This window comes from Coturnix japonica, chromosome 1 (assembly GCF_054131305.1).
Source record: "Coturnix japonica strain WE chromosome 1, WE-NBRP24, whole genome shotgun sequence".
In the NCBI taxonomy this organism is placed as follows: domain Eukaryota; kingdom Metazoa; phylum Chordata; class Aves; order Galliformes; family Phasianidae; genus Coturnix; species Coturnix japonica.
In genome coordinates this window covers 38565019-38585075 of record NC_140663.1, presented here as the reverse complement: position 1 = coordinate 38585075, position 20057 = coordinate 38565019, and the positions used below count along the sequence as shown (strand labels likewise).

General features: G+C 36.2%; 2 protein-coding genes across 12 annotated transcripts in view; one reads left to right on the top strand and one right to left on the bottom strand.

Annotated features, from left to right (window-relative positions):
- TMTC3 (transmembrane O-mannosyltransferase targeting cadherins 3) overlaps positions 1 to 5600 on the bottom strand; it is a 35354-nt gene extending 29754 nt beyond the window's left edge. Inside the window, exon 1 of the mRNA XM_015857864.2 lies at positions 5538 to 5600. The gene's annotated coding sequence lies outside the window, so the exon portion shown is untranslated. The remainder of the gene's footprint in view (positions 1 to 5537) is intronic.
- Positions 5601 to 5697: 97 nt separating this feature from the next.
- The window catches only part of CEP290 (centrosomal protein 290), a 51178-nt gene continuing 36818 nt past the window's right edge, over positions 5698 to 20057 (top strand). For all 11 annotated transcript variants that reach the window (XR_014942915.1, XR_014942914.1, XR_014942910.1 and 8 more), the window contains exons 1-18: positions 5698 to 6191; positions 7888 to 7944; positions 8481 to 8603; positions 8739 to 8816; positions 9563 to 9632; positions 9852 to 9898; positions 10278 to 10421; positions 10660 to 10713; positions 11589 to 11741; positions 12112 to 12294; positions 12651 to 12740; positions 12815 to 12937; positions 14919 to 15042; positions 16222 to 16394; positions 17488 to 17650; positions 18280 to 18380; positions 18466 to 18553; positions 19075 to 19187. Coding sequence is in view for 5 of the 11 variants with exons in the window: in XM_085538118.1 (XP_085394244.1) it covers positions 8502 to 8603; positions 8739 to 8816; positions 9563 to 9632; positions 9852 to 9898; positions 10278 to 10421; positions 10660 to 10713; positions 11589 to 11741; positions 12112 to 12294; positions 12651 to 12740; positions 12815 to 12937; positions 14919 to 15042; positions 16222 to 16394; positions 17488 to 17650; positions 18280 to 18380; positions 18466 to 18553; positions 19075 to 19187 (1806 nt within the window). In the remaining 6 variants the exon portion in view is untranslated. The remainder of the gene's footprint in view (positions 6192 to 7887; positions 7945 to 8480; positions 8604 to 8738; positions 8817 to 9562; positions 9633 to 9851; positions 9899 to 10277; positions 10422 to 10659; positions 10714 to 11588; positions 11742 to 12111; positions 12295 to 12650; positions 12741 to 12814; positions 12938 to 14918; positions 15043 to 16221; positions 16395 to 17487; positions 17651 to 18279; positions 18381 to 18465; positions 18554 to 19074; positions 19188 to 20057) is intronic.

Sequence of the window (20057 nt, the reverse complement as noted above, 5' to 3'; positions counted from 1 at the left end):
TGTGAGCTGCACTGTGCTCACATTCACTGTTCGCTCACTAAATGTTCAGCTAATGTTGATGAATGTCAATAGGTGCTATTTTTTCTGCATGGAAGAATTCAATGACACACCTTCATTTCTTATACATTTTCAAGTCAGACACCGTTTCATCAGAGTGCCTGTCTGCTGCCACCCATCACACAGCAAGAAAATGAAATGGAATATCAGTGGGAATATTCAGTCCCTACTGCCATGCCACCAACATCCACCTCTGACTCTGTGCTTTGAAATAACTTATTTTATTCTTCAACACTTTTTATTGAAACAACAACAAAGTAACAAAAACACAGAACTAATGGAATATTTCACCTTGTTTTTGTGAAAGTAAGGTATCAGGCTGGTTTGACAGCAGTGGTTACAATTTTCAGTGAGTTTATCAGAGACATGTGATAAAAATCTGCTATTCCTGTATTTTATCCTTGAAAATAGTTACTCACAAATGTGTGCACTACCAAAAATATATGAATAGGCATGACTGTGAAGTGAGCAATGCTTTTCTCTGCTAAGCTGGGGCTTAAAAAAGTAAAGAGATACGGTCAGATTTTTCAGCTGAACATCTGATTGCAACTCCAAGCACTCCATTTGAACAAAAATGGAATGCAAGGCATCGCGTTGTATTCTGTTCACAAAACTCTGCTTAGTAGATGAATCGAAATGCATACAATTATTTGCTGTAACTTGAGTAAGCGCTGCACTTGCCTCCCTGTGACCTGGTTTCAGCTCAGACAGCGTTAAGGCACACCGACATCTGGCTGTTGCTGAACGATGGGTCTGCTTCCAGAGCTGGGCCAGGCCACAGTGCCAGTTTCATAGTTTCATAGTTTCGTGCGGGTTGGAAGGGACCTTAGAGATCATCGAGTCCAGCCCCCGGAATTCGAGCCTCTGTGTAGCAGAGCGGCACTTCTACCACTTGCGCCACAGGGGGGATATCATGTTATAACATGATAACCCAGTTATCATGGGTTGGATGTGTCTGGGTCAGAAGCTGGTGACTGACTGCATTATGCATTACCAGTTTTGTATATTCTTTTATCATTATTACTATTTTCCTTCCTTTTCCATCTTATAGTCTTTGTAACAGCTCAGATTTGCCCCCCCCCATGGAATGAGTGAGAGGGGTGAGCAAAAGGCTGTGTGGAGCTGAGCTGCCTGCTGGGTTAAACCACAACAGAAAAACCACACCACTGACTGGTCCAATGTATGTAAACAGGCTGACTGTCCCTTCAGGGGCTGTTTTTAACCTCACCCACCTTCTACTTCCACAGCTGTATATCCGATACCCAAATTAGCCTTTAGGCTGCACTACGATCCTACTATTGGTTCACGATCTAAGAACAGCCACACAGTCCCCATTTGACTGGACGAAATGAGGACCGACAAGTGCTTCATTTCAAAGATTTCTGCTGAACGTTTTAACTTGCAGCAATATCCAAACATGCCAGGAAGAATATACAGCTGCAAACAATAAGCAGCAAGTTACACTGCATGATCGTGAAAGCTAATTATGGAAAAACAGAACACCAAAGTTATGCACAATACCTGCTTATTAGTATAATTCTCTCAAGCACAGAAATATGTGTTTTGCGCTGGGCTATTTCCATGCATGTACAGAGATGTGAAGTGAAAAGGACAAACAAGAACCAGAGCTCTCCAGCAGGCTTGGCTTATAAGGCATTTGCCTTATTACATCAACAGTAATGTCAGAAGCCAATATATTTATGTCGATCGTATAAATCCTATGCCTAATTTTAAGAACTTAATAATACATTTAAAATTTCCACTAACACCACTATTGGGTACAGGTGAGCAACAAATTAATCCAAGGCTTGGTGGCTGAATTGATGAACACTACCAAAACATATAATAAACTTTCTGAAGTGATTGGTTTTGCTCTTTAAAACTTAATTTAGTGCCTGAGGTTCCAATACTGTTCTCACTTGTCTTGCCTACTTACCTTCGCTGTCTGCATTTTTATTTGACTAAACCTAATATTTTTTCTAACTTGATACCCGTATTTAATACTGGAAAAATATCACCATGTCCTTTCCACTGTTCCCTTCCAACACAACCTTTATCTTATCTTAAAAATGTCCCTCCTGAGTAGAACTCCAGCTTTAACCAACTTAGACAGTCGAGGTTTTCATTACTGGGCTTGAATCAATATGGGAAAAGACAGACAGTATTAGGAACTCAGGACAAATTCTAAACATGCCTGGAGCCCCATTCCTCTTGTTGATGCCCCTGAGCAGAACAAATACGAGTGATGTTTCAATGCAGAAACACTCTGTAAACAGTACAACATTAGGAGGAACAGGTCTAATCTGAAGTACTTCTCATTCCCTAGGAAGAAAACTGCCCGCAGCCTTCTCTCAGCAAAGCCATGAAATATCAACTACATGAGTAGATGAGGAATGGCAGTTCTGACACGCGCTCAGTGCCACAGGAAAGATCTACCAGGGGGCAGATTGAGGAGCTTGTTGGCAACCAATTAGTTAAACCAACAATTAGACATTTTAGGTTATTCTGGTACAAATGGTGGTCAAAATATAAAGCAGTTTAAAAATGGATGAGAGATACTGGCTTAGCTGGTAGTTTATTTCCAGTTTGTTTTAACAGTCAGCTGAAATACCTAAAATACATGGTTCGAACAATATACACCATAAAATAATTAACAGGAACAAAGACTCCAGTAAGACTTATCTTGCCATTCCATCCTTTTTTTCTGTGGGGGCTACCAAGCTATTTATTCAAACAATAACAAAATAACATGCTTTGTATTTACACTAAAAAACATTACTTGTTTTTCATAGGATAGTGATGCAAAAAAAGCATCTCTAAAATAATGCTCAAACCAGTCAACGCTGTGTTCCAGAAATATAAACAGCAGAAACTGCACGTTCATTAACTCCAAAGAACAGATGAACAAAAGCTACATGGGCGGCATACGCTGAAAAGACTCTGTTATGCGTGTCCTTATTTAGTATGCTTGGTCTGTATATGATGACTTCTATTTGTTTTTGTTTTGGAATGACATTCCATTTGAATTTTCATAATGCAGTTTCTGTATTAGGTTTTTGAAATCGCATCCTGATATCAGAATTGTGGCTTAATATGGATGCCTGTCTCTTCTATCATGATAGGTCAAGCTGTGTAATAAGGAGCTAAAATGCTTTTTGGCTCCAGAACTGTAAGAGTGTGTTCTCATCAAAAGGGATATTGCTTATATAAACTTCATCACACAATTACACACTGGGGCAGAACAAAAGAAGTATTACTTCACTTGTTCTAAGACATTCCGTATTTTAAACACTGTCATTTTTTGTATACCTAATATTTCATTTCTTTCCCACTCGTTTCATTTTCAGTTTCCCCATCTACCTCAAAGTCTGCTGTAGTTTCACATCAATCTTCTCCATTAGCTACAAATCCAAATGTGGTTCCAACACCAGAATACATAATGGTTTATTTTCTGTTGATTTCATAACAGAAGAACACACACACACACACACACAAAAACTTCCAAAAAGTCACATACATCATCAGATTGCTAACATAAAGAGAATTAAAAACTAAAAAAAACCAAATGAATATATACATGTGTGCAAGTCCCCATTTAGAAGTATCTTATGATAGAATTACAGAGTAGTTTGGATTGGAAGGGACTTTGAAGACCACCCATTTCTAGCATCCCTGCTGGCAGGGATGTCTCCTGCTAGATTGTTGCTTCGAGACTAACCCAGTCTGGCCCGAAATATCTCCAAGGATGAGGCAATCTGTTCCAGTGCCACATCACCTTCACGGTAGGGAATAAGTTCATTAAATTTAAATCAATGCTCTTTTAATTCAAAGATATTACTCCTTGTTCTATCACTACACTGCTACACTCCCTGACAAAGATTTTGCCTCCAGCTTTCCTGCTGGCCTCCTTCATATATCAGAAGACCTCTGGAAGGTTTCCCTGGAACCATCTTTTCTCCAAGTTGAACAACCCCAGCTCTCTCATCCCCTCTTTGTTTGAAAGGTATCCAGTCCTCTGATCATCCTTGTGGCCTCCTCTGGAATCATCACAACAGCTCCAGGTCTTTTTGAAGAGGGAACCCCAGGCCTGGATGCAGTATTCCAGGTGAGGCCTCAGAAGGTGACAATTGCCACCCTCACTCTGCTGGCCATTCCTCTTTTGATGTAGCCCAAGATATAATTGACTTTTGTGGTTGCAAGCATAAATTGCCAGCTCACAGCGAGTTTTTCATCAACAAATACCCCAAAATCCTTCTCCTTGTGCATGCTCTCAATTTATTTTAGTCCAGCCTGTAATCTTGCTTGGGACTGGCTCAACAGAGGTGTAGAGACTTGCACTTGACCTTGCAGAACTTCATGTACATCATCAATGTACTACTTTATTCTCTAAATCACACACGGAAATAATGATCCGTTTCCCAGAAGCTCATCATACAGCAAGGCAGCTATAGACTCTGTAATTGTTATTTCCCTTTTATTTATTATGTTCAGTCATGAATAACTTTATTTTTTTAGCAACATTTTTTCAACCTAGAAATACAATTTAGTCTCTGACCACAAAGGAGAGCTGTAACTAATCAGCCCCAAGCTGAGAGATAAAGTCTTTAACTTCAATAAAGAGTTAATACTTATGACATGGCTGGAACAAGTTATGTAACTACCAGGCGTGCCAAGCACCTTGAGTCTTGTCAGCCCTCATTAAATATCTGCACTGATAAAGAGATAGCAAACATGAATAAAGCAGGAAAAAATAAAAAAGAAAGAAAGAAAAATTTAAATGCCTTCATCTTTTAGTTAAGAAAGTGTAAAAGAAAACAGTTTCAGCTCTTACCACAGCTAGTGAATGAATACATAGGATATAACACACTTAAGAGGGAGCCGGTTTTTCTCCAATTGGAGAAGACGTGTTCATATCTACTTAGGCGAAGCTCACAAACTTTCTGGGCTACCCATACTCATATAGCTTGCTGTCCAGTAACACCCGATGGATACGGGCAGTTCATAGATGCGATCCCCTCCCGGGCCACACAGAATCACAGAATGACTCGGGTTGGAAGGGACCTCAAGGATCATGTAGTTCCAACCCCCCTGCCTGGCAGGGCCACCAAACATACGCCTTTACTAGATCAGGTTGCCCACCACACGAGGTGGGGCAGGTAAGTGCACCCATGTGCTGGCGGTACCGCCGCAGCCAGGCGGACTCCCGGGCAGGATCTCGCATCCCGCACCGTACGGGGCCGGGTTGGGGCACCGGGGCCCGACGGGAGGCTGAGGAAGGGAGGGGGCTGTGAGGAAGTGTAAGGAAGGCAGCGGGCCGAGCTGGGGCATGGGAGCGCTGCAACGACTGAGGCCGCATCTCAACAACAAAAACTATTCATACCCACAGAACGTGGCCGCAATAGCGGCTCCGCCGATCCCGGCCCCCAGATCCCGTCAGCAGAGGGTCAACCCCGACCCACCGCCGCCGCCGCCCGCCCTACCTGATCCCGCCGCAGGAGCGCTCTATCGCTGCCCAGGACTCGCGCCGGCGCCCCCACCGCACTGCGCACGCGCAGACCGCCCCCTCGGTCGGACGTTGTCGGGGCCACGGCCGGCAAGGCACGTCGGGAGCTGTGGTCCTGTGCGGCCGCATGGCATTCTGGGGGTCGCAGTCCGCCGCCGGGGCTCGGGCCGGCGGTTACGACCTGGGCCGGCGGTTACGACCTGGGCCGGCGGTTACGACCCGCACCCGCGGTGAGCAGACGCGGTCTCCGCCGCGGCCTGCGTTGCCGGGTCCGCGCCTGCGAAGCTCCGCTGAGCCTTGCGCGGTTCGTAGTACTGCGGAAGAGTCGTTTTTCCCCGCCCCCGCGCCTGCCCGTTTCTCCTTAGAACGGAGCCGGCGGGACAGTTTGGTGGCGTCGCCTAGCAGCGGCATGCGCCGCCATCACCGTTCCGTCGGTTTCTAACGAGCGGCAGCGGAGCCGCTCTGAGGACAACGGACCTCGGCGGGGCGGCTGGGGGAGCCAGGCCGTGGGGCGAGGCCTCTAGTGCCGGGCGGGAGCGTCCGGATGGTGCCCGCAGATGGTTACACCGCACACCGCTGCCTCTGTGACACTGACGCTTCAGCCGTGCTACCTTGCGAAGGTGGATGCAAAGTAAGGCAATCTTCTAATTTAACAGCGGTGAAACGGAGGCAAAACTGTCTTACAGCAGCATCCCGGAGGAACTGCAGTTCCTTATCGGAACCCTTATCAGAACCGGGGTATATGAATTTGATAAAAATAGGGGCCCTGCACAAGATCCTATTTTAGTTGTGGTTTTGTAGTTCACACATAGAGCGAGTACAGCAAAGCACATCTCCCACATGTCTGTGCTGTTTCTTGGTATTTTGTGCCAGGACATGTAACATGACTCAGATACACAGTTATACATTAGACACATCTTTATGCAAGAGTAACTGCTGTTGGTAGTGGTGCTTGATTTCACTGTCATGAAATCTGGATCGGTAGATGGATCACCTGTCAAGAAAAGTATGTATTCTACAGAGGGGAAGAGTTCAGCTACATTTTATGAAGTAATATCACTTTTATTGTACTTTAAATACATATGTACAATAGAACATACTGTATACTCAGGTTTGCCACCTGTGTCTTAGCGGAGTTGATGTCCCATAACGAGGACTATTTTATTTATATACATCTCTCTTTCCCCTAAGATACATTTTCAGGAGTGATTCTTTCTTAAAGAAGTTATTCTGTAAGTTAGGAAGAGAAAAAGAGAAATGAAAGAAAGAAAATACGAAAGGTTGACAGTAGTAAGGCCAGTAATTTGCTCTCAGAATAGTTCTGATGGAGAGTCATTTTACATCCATGTTTTATACATCACGTTGCTTAAAAAATTTAAAATGTTAAAAAAACAAGGATCTTGAAATCAAGTAGTGTTGGATTAACTGAAGTAGTGAGAATGCCAAAGTCACTTATGTGCCTGTTTGTGATTTTCTTGTATTTTCTGTGGTCATTTACAAGGAAGCAGAAAAGCACAAAAAGTATTTCTATTTCATTATTACCGGCTCATGGATTATATAGAATGCACATTTCTTAAATATTTAACAGACATTGAAGACCTGGCCAATACTTCACATATTTAAAGAAGATGACAAAAGAGTGACTTTTGTCCTCTGTTAGGAATAAAGCTGAATTTCAAGGATTTAGTGCTGTTCTTTCTGATTGCTGAGGCAATGGGAATGTAATAGTTGTTCAGCCTTTCATTAAAGAAAAAAATTTGTTTTTTGAGTCTTTAAATGATGACCAGCAAATGAGAGAATGGATCTTGAAACGTGCTTTAGCATAAATCTTTGTAACTTCTATTTACTGAACTTGATTTTTTTTTCTAGAAAATAAAAGTTCCCATTATATCATTAGTTTGTTGAATAATAATGAATTAAATATCCAGTTTATTTCTTTCTTAATTTTCTTAACCATGTATATCATTTTAAAAGTTTAGTGTGATATGTAAGTTTAAATGACTTTTTGTTTTAACTTGGTAGATTCTAATTTTTTTAGTGTTGGCAATATAGGCCAGAGATAGCTCCAGAAAACATTGTGGCTCATGTTATCATAGAATGGCCTCAAGGATCATCAAGTTCAACCCCCCCCCCTGCCACAGGCAGGGTTGCAAACTACTAGATCAAGTACTAGATCAGATTCCTCAGGGCCCCATACAGCCTGACCTTAAACACCTCAAGGGACAGAACATCCACAACCACTCTTGGCAACTTCTTCTATCACCTCATAACTGTTTCAGTAAAAAACGTAATAATCCAAAGTTTCCAATCAATTCTTCCTTTTTCAGGTACTGTTTTGTCTTCTGGATGTATGAGAAGTTACTGTGACCCACAGCAACCAGCAAGTAAGCTTTAGAACAAAGATTTGCATTAATTTGCATAAGGTTTTTGTCAGTTGCCAGGTGGCCTGCTGTCATTTATCAATTCAGGTATTCTAGTCAAAAGGAAAGGATGTGGTGTCCTAGAGATGACTACAAAGAAGTGAATATCATAGCATCAAATGAAAGCATTGGTTGTTTAAATAGGGTAAATAAGGATTTTGTGATTTTATGGAGATTTTATCATACAACAGCTAGTTCAAAGGTCAGGAGAACTTGAGAAGAAGTTTGGAAGTGAAAATCGTTGTCCTGTGTCCAGATAATCAACATTTGAATATCAAATTCTTAGATTGTGTATGAATATTTTGTGCAAAGAAAAAATAGTTTTACTGTCATCTTCTTGTTTACAGTATGGTAAAATATGAACAGAAAATTAATCAGTTCTAGAAAATCCATACAGTTATTAAAATCATTTTATACTTCACTGGCTAGCCTCCTTAAAGTTATTTGACTGATTGGAAGCAACAGTGTCTGATAATTGTTACTTCTATATTTTGTTTCAGGAAAAATACTATAAAATCAATATGGCACCCATTCTAGATTGGAAGAAGCTTATGAGAACAGATCCAGATGCTCTGCCTCGTCAAGAAGAACTAGCAGACGGATTGCTTGAGACTCTGTCCAAGGTACTCGATGGGAAAGTGAAACATACAAGTTTTGCCATGCATTCTTCCCTAACCTGTTTTTGCTCTTTCACATGCTTAAGTTATTTATTTTGTTGAATTTCGGTGACATTTGTATAAAAACTGTTGTGTCTTCAGGTTGACGGGAAAGACTTGAAAAATGAAACTCCTGAACAACTGATACATCTATTTAAAATTACTCAGTCACTGATGAAGGTTTGTATTAATTCTAAATTCCTCCAATTTTCTAGATACATATGCTTATTTATTTATTTATTTGAATGAAAACATGATTACTCTTTTTTTCTTTTTATTTTTTCTTTTTTCCTTCTTTTTCTTGTGCATTGAACTTGCTAGTTACTCCTGAGATCATTTCACCAGAGGGAAATGAGGTGAATAGGACAAGCTTAGGGAATCCTAGTTTTAAATGCTGAAAATACAAACAAATTTCTCAGAATTGAGTTAACTGTAGTGAGTTATTAATGATGGTTTTAACTTCAAGTGAAGTTACAGTTGTAGGGCGATGTTTTGGAGTAGTATTGAAAGTGTCTGTATGAATGGAAGAAATCACCCTAAAACTGATCCTATAAATCTGTCACGATGTCACACTCATAAACATACTGAAAACAACATCTCATAAACACACGGAAAACAAATCAGCATCTTGTTTTTGGAGAAAGTTTTTTTCTTATTTTCAGCTGTGTGCTTTTGAATGTTTAGACAGCTTCATTGTAATAAATTACTAACAAAAAATTTCAGTAATCTGAAGTTCTAAATTGTTAGCATGGGAAAAAAATAATTTTTTTCTTTTTTTTTTTTTTAAATTTTTTGAAGAACAATATGGTATTCTTTTGTAAATGTTTTCATAATCTTAAGCTTGAAGTCTGTGGAACAGCTTCTTAGTTTGCATTAGTAGTAAATCCTTTTCCTTTGCTTACTGTGATTTTTTTTTTTTTTCCCAGATGAAAGCTCAAGAGGTAGAGCTGGCACTGGAAGAAGTTGAAAAAGCTGGACAAGAGCAAGCCAAATGTGGTAAGCAAATCTCATTATGCTCTTTGTAAGGTATTTGTTAAATTTATTTGTTAAATTATTTGTTAAGTTTGTTTATTCATTTCTTGTTTTTTTAAGTTTAGGAAAATGAATAAAATCCCAACTGATCTGTAGTCAATTGCTTCAGTAACGCTAGATATTTAAAGGCTTAAGTTTATAATTACTGGTGGGTGATTAACTGTATCTGTTCTATTTTGACAGAAAATGTATTTAAAACAAAGATGATGAAGCTGGAAAGTGAATTAGAGGTACATTTCAAAATGGTTTTAGTTTATAGAATGCTGGGGGGGTTCTTGATTATAATGTGTTTTGTTTTGTTTGTTTTTTATACACTATGATTTTGACCAGTTAAAGAGATATAATAACTTTAAGTTTTAGTTAACCCTTTTTTTTTTTTTTTAAATTGTCTTTTGAGTATTCACCAGCCTTATTTTTACAAAGAACTCCATATGCAATGAATCCTACTTTCAGTGATTTGTTTTTTTGTTCAAGGAAGCTAGTGAGGCCTTGAGGCCTTCCTGTTTTGTGTCCTGTATATTAGCTGTAGCATTTTTTTTTTTTCTTTTTCTTTTTAAATGCATTTATATTTTGAAGAACTGTTTATGATGTCACTTTTGTATTCTTAAGATGGCACGAAGTTCAGCTAGTGGTCGTGATACCCGTTTTTTGCGTGACGAGATCCGCCAACTGGAGAAACAGGTAGAACAAAAGGAGAGACAATTAATAGATACAGAAAAGGAACTGGAAAAAGAGAAGAAAGTGAATGAACAGGTAAGAAAGGCTTCAGTTTGATATCTCTAAAGCAGTTCAGAAACAACATTTAAAAGTTGGACATTCTGAAAAGAGCCTCTGCAATAATAAACAGTGATGTAACAGAGTCACTGCTTTGTTTCTGGTCTTTGCTTTCATAATCTGTGATGCTAGTGTCATACATTTAAATGCATATACGTATGTGCATATTTATATATGTATCTATATACACAATAAAGGTTTTGTTATCTTGTTCTAGCTTGCTCTTCGAAATGAAGAAGCAGAAAATGAGAACATCAAATTAAGGAGAGAGGTTAGTAAAGAATGACTGCTTTTTAACTTAGTTGGTTTTACATTTTTAGATTTCTATATAATTTTTTTACATGACATGGTATTTGATTATGTCTTAGAGCATTTCCTAGTTACTGGTATAAAGAAGTTAGGAGATTTTAATCAGTTTTCACACATTTACACTAGATCTCTTCTAGAGAAATATAGCTATCTGAGATAAGGATCTATGCTTGAATTTGTAGTCCTAAAATTAATTTTATCTGGACTTTGGTTATTTGAGTTTTTCATATTTTTCTTAAATGCTATTGATAAATGTTTTTGATGGATATTAGTCATGATTCAGTTTATGCTTGCTGCTTTTGCCAATAGCTTTTTTTTTTTTTTAAGTCAGTAATTTTAACAAAATTAAATTATTAGTTAACATTCACTACAAAAATTTCGTATTGAGTCATCTTTACAAGATGGTTTTGTAGTTGTTTCTATACCTTTAATATCTATAATCTTGCAATAGGCAGTAACAGTTAGAATTAATGTTCTGGTGGAAACTTGAAAATGATTCCTCAGGGCTTTTTATGTATGTATGCGTATGTACATATACACATGCATGGATATATAGAGGATTCTTCGTTTGCTTTTATGTTGATTCCTACTTAGTCTGTATAAAACAAAGATACTTTCTAATATTTTTCATGCTTTGTTCTCTTGCTCTTATTCTCTCCTTTTTAATCAGAAGAAAAAACAAACAAAGAGAAAGGTGAGGTGTTTAAATTTTTAAAAGCAGACTGTAGGAGTTTAGATGGCTTTGACTGTCCTAGCCCTCTGTGTTAGCTTGGTAGAAAAACAACTTTGTTTTCAGCCCTTCAAAATAGATTCATTTTCGGATTGCTTTCTCTGCAGAATGAACAGTTGCGTCAGGATGTAGTTGACTATCAGAGGCAAATAGACTCCCATAAAGAAACAGTTCTGTCAAGAAGAGGAGATGATTCTGATTACAGATCTCAGTTGTCCAAAAAGAACTTTGAGCTTGTCCAGTATTTGGATGAAATTCAGGTAAAATGGATGCTGTAGAGCATTTATTAGACTGTTACTGACAATAATATTTTTCACAAAAGCTATGCCAAATAACAGGCTAAATCACATGAATTAAAGGATTTTTTTTAATGCAGTTAGGTTCTGTGATGTATATATTATCTATCTGTGAATGAATGTTTGAAGAAACAAAGTTTAATAAAGTTACTGACACTGGGAGAGGTTTAGTGCTTAGCGCTAGATTTGTTGAATTTGAGGATCCAAAGGTGGAATACTCTATTCTGGGCTAATTTATAGTTTAAAGTATTACATTTAAGGTAGCTTTCAATTTCTGCTTTTTTAGGTATTAAGAAGCACACTTTTAAAAAGAGTGATTTTTTTAATTTTTCAGAATTTGACTGAAACTAATGAAAAGTTAGACATTCAAAACCAAGAAATGAGAAAGAATCTTGAGGAATCGGTGCAAGAAATGGAGAAGATGACTGATGAATATAATAAAATGAAACTAATTGTGCAGCAATCTGATACTGTTATGGATCAGTTAAGAAAGGAGAATGAACAGTACAAATTTCAAGTAAGAACAAATGTTTATATTATTGAGGGTAGTTTGTTTTAAATTGCATTGTGATATTTTAGCTTAATTTAAAAAAACATTCAACAGATCCAGTTAAAACAAGTACTCTGCTGAAATAACACTTTATGGAAATAATGTGATCTTTAAACTTCATGCAAATATTTAAACTTGAATGCAGATTGCAAAATACTTTCATGCAGTCTTACTCAAACCATGTTTTTAAAGCCAGAATTTTATCTTACTTCTTCAATGCTCTTCCAGTAAGTTGTATGTGTCTGATGTAGTATGTTTGTGTTTTTTAAGTAAAGCATTTTCTTTTTTTTTTAATATCAGATTGATCCAAATTACATTTCTAGGTTCAGGAGCTTTCAGACCAGCTGAAAGCAAAGAATGAGGAAGATGATCCACTCATGGCAGCTATAAATGCAAAAGTTGAAGAATGGAAGGTAATTTCAATACCTTTTTTATTATTTTAAGGATTATTTCAAGCATTCTGATGATTTTTTATCTATCTTTTTAGAAAATCTTGGCTTCAAAAGACAACGAACTCATAGAATATCAGCAAATGTTGTTAAATATGAAAGAGGAAATGAAAATGGCCCGATTTGATGTAAATAGAAGCAGTATACTGGCCCTTCAGCAGGTACTGTCTATGTGATAAATTGCATACTGTCTTGCTCCAGTTATAGGAGAGAGTAATACATGTGTACCCAGTGGCAAGATTACAGCGCAGTGGGTCAAATGTTAGCCTGACCAGTTTATTACAAATCCTAGTTGCTTAGGGAGATAGGGAAGGGGAGATAGGTGATAGAAAAGAGATAGGAAATAAAAGCAAGGAGTCTTTCTAGAAAGCAAGAGAGAGAGAGTCACCACTGGGATTCCTGAATTGCTGGTACTTCAGACATTGATCTTCAGTAGTGATGGGTCATCAGAGGTTGTGTTGTTCAGTTGATGATGGCTACTAACAATGACGGTACAAACTTATTTATAGAGTCCAAAGTGAATGAGTTAGCTCTTTTTTGAGTGACAGCTTCTGGCTTTGGGATCTCAGCAGGAACTTTGAGATTTTCACAGGATACAGTGGTATCATTCCCCAGTCACTTGTACCAAGCTGGAGTTATTTCTCACAAGCCAGATCTTCCTCCAGTAAACTCTCCTGGTCTTTCAAGTGCAAAATTGTCCACAAAGAGATGGTGTTGACTACACAGAACACCCACCACTCACCTCCTAGATAAATCAGTCTTATCACAAAAAAATGCCTCTTTAAGCAAGCTTTGAGCCAAGAAAAAAGAAGTGTTCAGACATGTGCATAGAAATTACCATTCAATAGGTAAACTGCTGACCAAATAGTTCAGTCTTTTGTAGTTTGCAAGTACCAGAATATTGTGATACTCATGTTTGAGGATTATGGGACAGATTGATTTATTCTACCACAAAATTAATCTGTACAAAGAATGTACTGAGCTCTTGACAGTCAGTTGTATTACGTTTATATTTATCTTTTCTAGCTATTCACGGAAAGATTGCTTTAAAATCAGAACATACATCTGTTTTTAGCTGACTGGATGGCTGTAGAATTTGATTCTGGACAACAGTCACTAGCATGCTATTTTGAACAGTTTGTGGAAATAAACATACTTTAAAGAGAGCATTTAAAAACTAAATTTAACACATTGTGTTGTAACTCAAAATGGACCAATCTTGTTGCAGTTCAGTGTATATACAAATTTAAAGGGTTATATTTAGCTTCTTACAACTTTGCCAAGCATGTAGATATATTTTTCCTCTAAGAAACTGAAATTATATGTTTCATAAATTTGGTATTAAGTAAGGAAAGCAACTTTTGATTTTTTATATTATATAATTATTTTATGTATTTTTTTCTGAGTCTTTTTTTTTTTTTTTTCTTTAATTACACCAGAAATAAAACGGAGCTTTCTGTAATATTTCTGAAGTTCATGTAAAAGCATAGAAATAATACGTTAATGGACACTTTCACAATCTGTGTCTACCTATGTATATGTGTGCAAGTAAAGAAAGATTTGGTTTGAATTATTAAAAGTTGAATGAGTGGTTAAAAGTTAGTATGCAAATTAGGTGTTATGTATGATGGAATGTTAGTCTTCCCAATCTTGAATATATAACTTGCAGTTCCTACCTCCTGTTAATGAGGAGATAGTAAGAAATCTGTTTGGTCTAAAACTTTTTATCATGCACTGGATTTATTCTTACAGAACCATTCCATGTAAAATTGATAAAAGAGTGCTTCAGTGTGTTTGCATTATTTGAATGCTTTATTTTTACTCTTTCTTTTGTTCTCCTTGCTTTGCCTTTAAATATGCTACTTCTAGATAATATCTGAACTCTATGCTGTAAGTATAGTATATTTGCTTGTTTTTGCTTCTTTTTTTTTTTTAATCATAGTTGCTTTTCATTTATCATGCACTTTTTAAGAAATGTGGTGTTCTGTACAAGTAGTTTCTGTGTCAGTAAAGTGGAATTTCTTTAATAGAACTTCTCTTTCTGATTGTTATGGTTTGTTTCTTTTTTTGAGTGAATAAAAGTGAGGTGGTCAGTAAAGAAGAATTTCTTCAATTTTTATTTATTTATTTATTTATTGGTAGAGTGTGCAAGAGCGAGATGCTCAGATAAGTCTGCTTACTGAGCAAGTCAAGCAGTATACCAAAGAAATGGAACAAAATGCATTTCTTATTGAGGAATTAAAAAATGATCTCCAAAAAGATAAAGGTAAGCTGCACATGTTATTTTAAAGTATATTAAAAGGAAATTAAAGAGGAATAAATGCCAAAGAATCATTTCAGTTGAAGGAACCTTTAGAAGTCATCTTTACAACTCCTGTGCAATGAAAAGGGACACTTACTCAGGAGAAAACATTAAAAGTCTCTTCACTCATTCTATTTTCTTTATGGTCTCTAACACTAAAGATTTTAACATGTTCATTTTGTCAGTCTGGTTTTAGTAATCAAAGCACCACAGAAGAAACATACCTACAGATTAGCTTAAAATCATAGAATCATAGACTTTATTGAGTTGGAAGTATCTTTTAAATGTATCTTGTCCAAATCCCCTGCAGTAAGCAGGGTCTGCTACAGCTAGATCAGATTGCTCAGGGCCTCATCCATCCTGCCCTTGAATGTCTTGAGGGACAGGGCATCCACCATCTCTTTGGGGAATTCATCCTTACAACCTTATTATGAAAAATCCTTTTCCTTATATCCAATCTGAGTCTCCCCTATTCTATTTGAAACCATTTCCCCTTGTCTGTCACAACAGATACTTGTCTGTTTTCTTCTTTCTTACAGTCTCCCTGTAGATAATGAAAGGCCACTATCAGGTGTCTTTGGAGCCTTTTCTTCTCCAGACTGAAAAGCCCCAACTCTCTCAGACTGTCTTCATAGGGGAGGTGCATTCTTCAGAAACACACACACACAAAAATTTGAAATATTAATATTAATCTCTTGATTTTTCTTTTTGTTCATATCCATTTGTCATATATGGAAGGTTGTTTTACATTTATTCACAGTACCTCAGTGGGCTTAGAGGTAACATCAAAAAATAAATAAAATAAATATTATTTATTTATAAAACTTAAAATATATAACAAATTATATAAAATTAGTCTTTACAGGTGAGAGTGTAATATACAAGAACTTACCTCTGTAACGACCTGCAAGTGATTAATTGCGTGGAATTCAAAATGAAATCTGATGTCTCTTATATGCATAGTTCTTATGTGGGTTGTTTGAAAGAACAATTGGAAAAAAATTGCTGTAACATGAAACCTTTGTACGTCCTTGCTTAAAAGAGCAGATAATGAAAATCTCCTTTATAACATTATCTGAAGTGTTTCTTGATTAGGTAGAATTTCTAACTGAATTGTCACCATATAATTGTTTTTCTTTCCAGGCCCCTCATCTCTTGCTCAGCAGAATCGTTTGGGAGAATTGCAAGAAAAATTAAAACTGCTAGAAGAGAGAACTAAGGAGGCTGAGAAATCAGCAGAACTAGCAGAAGCAGATGCTAGAGAAAAGGACAAAGAACTTGTTGATGCTCTGAAACGAATGAAAGACTATGAACTGGTAAACAGTTTGTTCAAGTGGACAGAATATTTCATCATAGTTTTAGCAGATCATTTTCTCTTTGTGTTTTATTGATGGTGTTCTAAATTAGAAATTGAATCTTCCAATGCTTTTTTTTTTTTTTATAATAACTTTGCTAGTCACTGCATACAGTTTGTTAACTGTACATAGATTTTTTTTCAAGTTGACAATATTAACATATGAACATAGGCTGAATGTGAATGAAACTCATTAAACATTAATTGAAGAGTCATAGAATGATGGCATCATTTGACCTTTGTCCTCTGATACCATCACTCCATCATAGGCCACCAGATGATTCATGCATGATCTACCCTTGGTGAAGCCGTGCTGGCTATTTTTGGTTACAGTCAAGGTAGAATATTATAAGAATCCTATAATAAGTGGGCTCAGTTTCAAAATGCGCAGAGGCTGCTCTATAATTAGAGGACAAATTTGTAGAATTTGCTTTTATTTGACATCATACTATAGTAAGCACAGTGTAGAGGACTGATAATAACTGAAAAATGTTTTCTTGTTAAGTAGTTAATATTTGATGTAAGTAATATGTATATGTACAAAAAATCAGGTTCCTCAAAAATTACTTTGACAATTAGAATGCAAAAAGTGGCACTCTTTTGGTAAAATTTATATGTCTGAGGAATTAATTTCAAAGATATTTTGGAGTTAATCAACATTGAAAGTCTTGCCATCCTTTAACGCAATGATGAAGAGTCATAGATACTATGGCATGTTACCCTGAAAATGTTTGCATGAAAGAAATAGGCACTGCAGTTAGGAATTTGAAGTATAGTGTGGTAAGCATTTACTTTAGTGGACACTGAGTCAACCCATCAAGAGGATGAACTCACCTGATCCTTGTAGTCTTCTGGAAGGATTTTTTCACTTGGCTATTGTCTTTATCTTGCTTATCACAGCTCCTTGTGATTGTTAGTTCTCAATCATAGCACTTTCTTCTTGTTTTGTTTTCAAGTAGTGTCATCAACTTTGTAACAATGAAACACAGATTCATAATTTTTTCTCTGTGCTCTGTTGAAGGCTTTGTTTATAATTCTTATTTGGATTTTTACAGGGAGTATATGGTTTGGAAGAGGCTGTTGCTGAAATAAAGGATTTAAAAAAGCAAATCAAAATACGAGACCACGAGATTGAAATGTTAATTAAGGAAATCAATAAACTTGAACTTAAAATAAATGATTTTCTTGATGAAAATGAAGAGCTTAGAGAACGCTTAGGTACATTATATTCATTATACTATCAATTACCGATTGTGTAAGAATATTGTGGACTTTCTTTACTTAGAAATTAGATTTGTATTACTTAGAAATACTTATGTATATTTTTTCTAATAGTTGCAAGTAGTTTTAGATAGGACAAAATGAGTGAATCTACATTTCTAAATATATCTTACAGACTGATTTGGCTAAAGAAAGCAAGAGAATAAATTTTGTATTGCCTTTTAGTTTTTTATTTCTTCTTGATTTTAGATGATTTATTGGCTTCATAATTTATTATTTAGAAACCAAAACATATTGAAATTTTAATTCTAAATAGGAAAACAGGAAAAAATTGGACAGCCTTATTTTTTATATGGAGGTATCAAAACATAAGTACAGTGAATTTTAGGTAGTATTTTATTGCAGTATTTTTGAGTAACTGAAGCAAAATTGTGATTTCTTCTATTATTTTTTACACAGAGCGTAATGTGTGGTAATATGTATGTATTGAATTGTCAGTTTACTAGTTTTTTATTCTCCCTGACTGATTATGTGGTTATTTAAATAGGATATCTACTAATGACCATTAATATTAATATTCCTTCTTAGTGAATGATTACACATTTTATGCATATACTGTGTTTCAGGTCTTGAGCCAAAGGCAATGATTGATTTAAATGAATTCAGAAACAGCAAAACACTGAAACAGCAGCAATATAGATTGGAAAACCAGGTTCTTTTGAAAGAGGTAAGTGATAAATCATATTTTTATATGACTAATATATAATAATACTGTGAAGAGAATGAAGTGCTGATTTGTTAATAATATGCAGATTGAAAGACTAGAAGAGGAAAGAATTGAACTGAAAAAACAAGTTCGTAAATTGGCTCAGGAGAAAGGAAGAAAAGTTGCCATAAGAGGTAGGATATTTCTTGTTACAAACTGTCTTGTGGGAACATTGTCTATAGTTAATAATGCAGCTCTGTTCAATTTATGATCATGATTAAATTGGAAGGTAAAATAAAATAATAGAGTGAGTGGTTTTATGTATCTGTAGTCTTACAGCCCAATAGATTTTTTACGTGTTGACTATTAATGCATCACTGTCACTGGTTTGCACTTCTTATATATAAGATTTTCTCACGATTTCCAGTGCATCTTCATAATAAATATATTTCAGAAATCTTAAAAATTTCTTCTCTGTGCTACCTGGGCAAACATAATCTGTATGAATGGAAAGGTTTACAACTCCTTACTCTGCGTGTAGAAAAATAGAGCTCAGATCTCCTAACTTGATTATATTTACTTGTTTGAAAAAAAAAAAACCAAAAAAAAAAACCAAAAAAAACCAAACAAAAAAACCAAAAAACAAAAAAAACACCAAAAAGAAAAGAAAAGAAATCATAGTAATTTATTTTCTTGTACATTTACTTGCTTTTAGGACTGGAGGCTGGTGATATACAAATAACAGACAGCTTCAGTGGAGAGAAGCAAATGAGTAAGAGGGAATTTGATTTCTTGTACGCGCATAATATTGCTGAAGTAAAGGCAAAGGTGAGATTGTAAAGCAAGTTTATAAGCATTTACTATGTATCTGTTTCAAATAGCAATAATGTCCGTTTAAATATTTTCTAAAGACTTTCACTAACTACTTTAAAAAAATCCCAAATTACTTTTTTTTTTTTTTTTTTAACTTTTAATACCAATTAACATTTTTAATTTTCTCTGAGTACAGGCTAGCATAAAATGTAACGTGGAAATGAGAAACGCACTTGCAGATAGAGTAGCATCAGTTAGCCTTTTGAACTTGGTAAAAGATATAACTGAAAAGAATGAGGCTGTGGAAAATCTACCTAGAAGAACTTCTGGCATGCTTGGGAATTTAAATCACTTGGAACAAAACTAGAAATACTTCTTTGCTTCATTTAAATTCAAAACATGTGACAAGTTGCAAGTTATTAATGACAACTATAATTCAGAAACTCAGCATAAGAACTTTTTGCATTGTCAGAGCTACAGTTTATATTGGCATCAGGGATATTAGGTAATATAGAGATGAGGCTAGTATCAACAGACTCAATATCAGACTATACAGGTTTGTTTTTCTGCATGTCATAGAATGTGGCAGGACTCATAGGTAAATAATCAAAGTTACAGAAACAAAGAAGTATGTGTAACTTCTAATTCAGACCAACCTAGCACAGAAGATTTTTGTTTAGGGACACTTCTTGGCCAATTCTTTTAGAATGAGCAGCTCTCCAGAAATTTGTTGATTAAGAGTATGCTAAGTGGTTACTCAGAATTATTGCTTGAACAATGCAGAAGGCAAGCAGAGCAGCTAGTAGATTGTGTGGTTTTTTTTTAACTTCAAAGGCAAAAAAAGAGAAAGGATATTCATATAAAGTTTATTTATAGTTTAAGTAG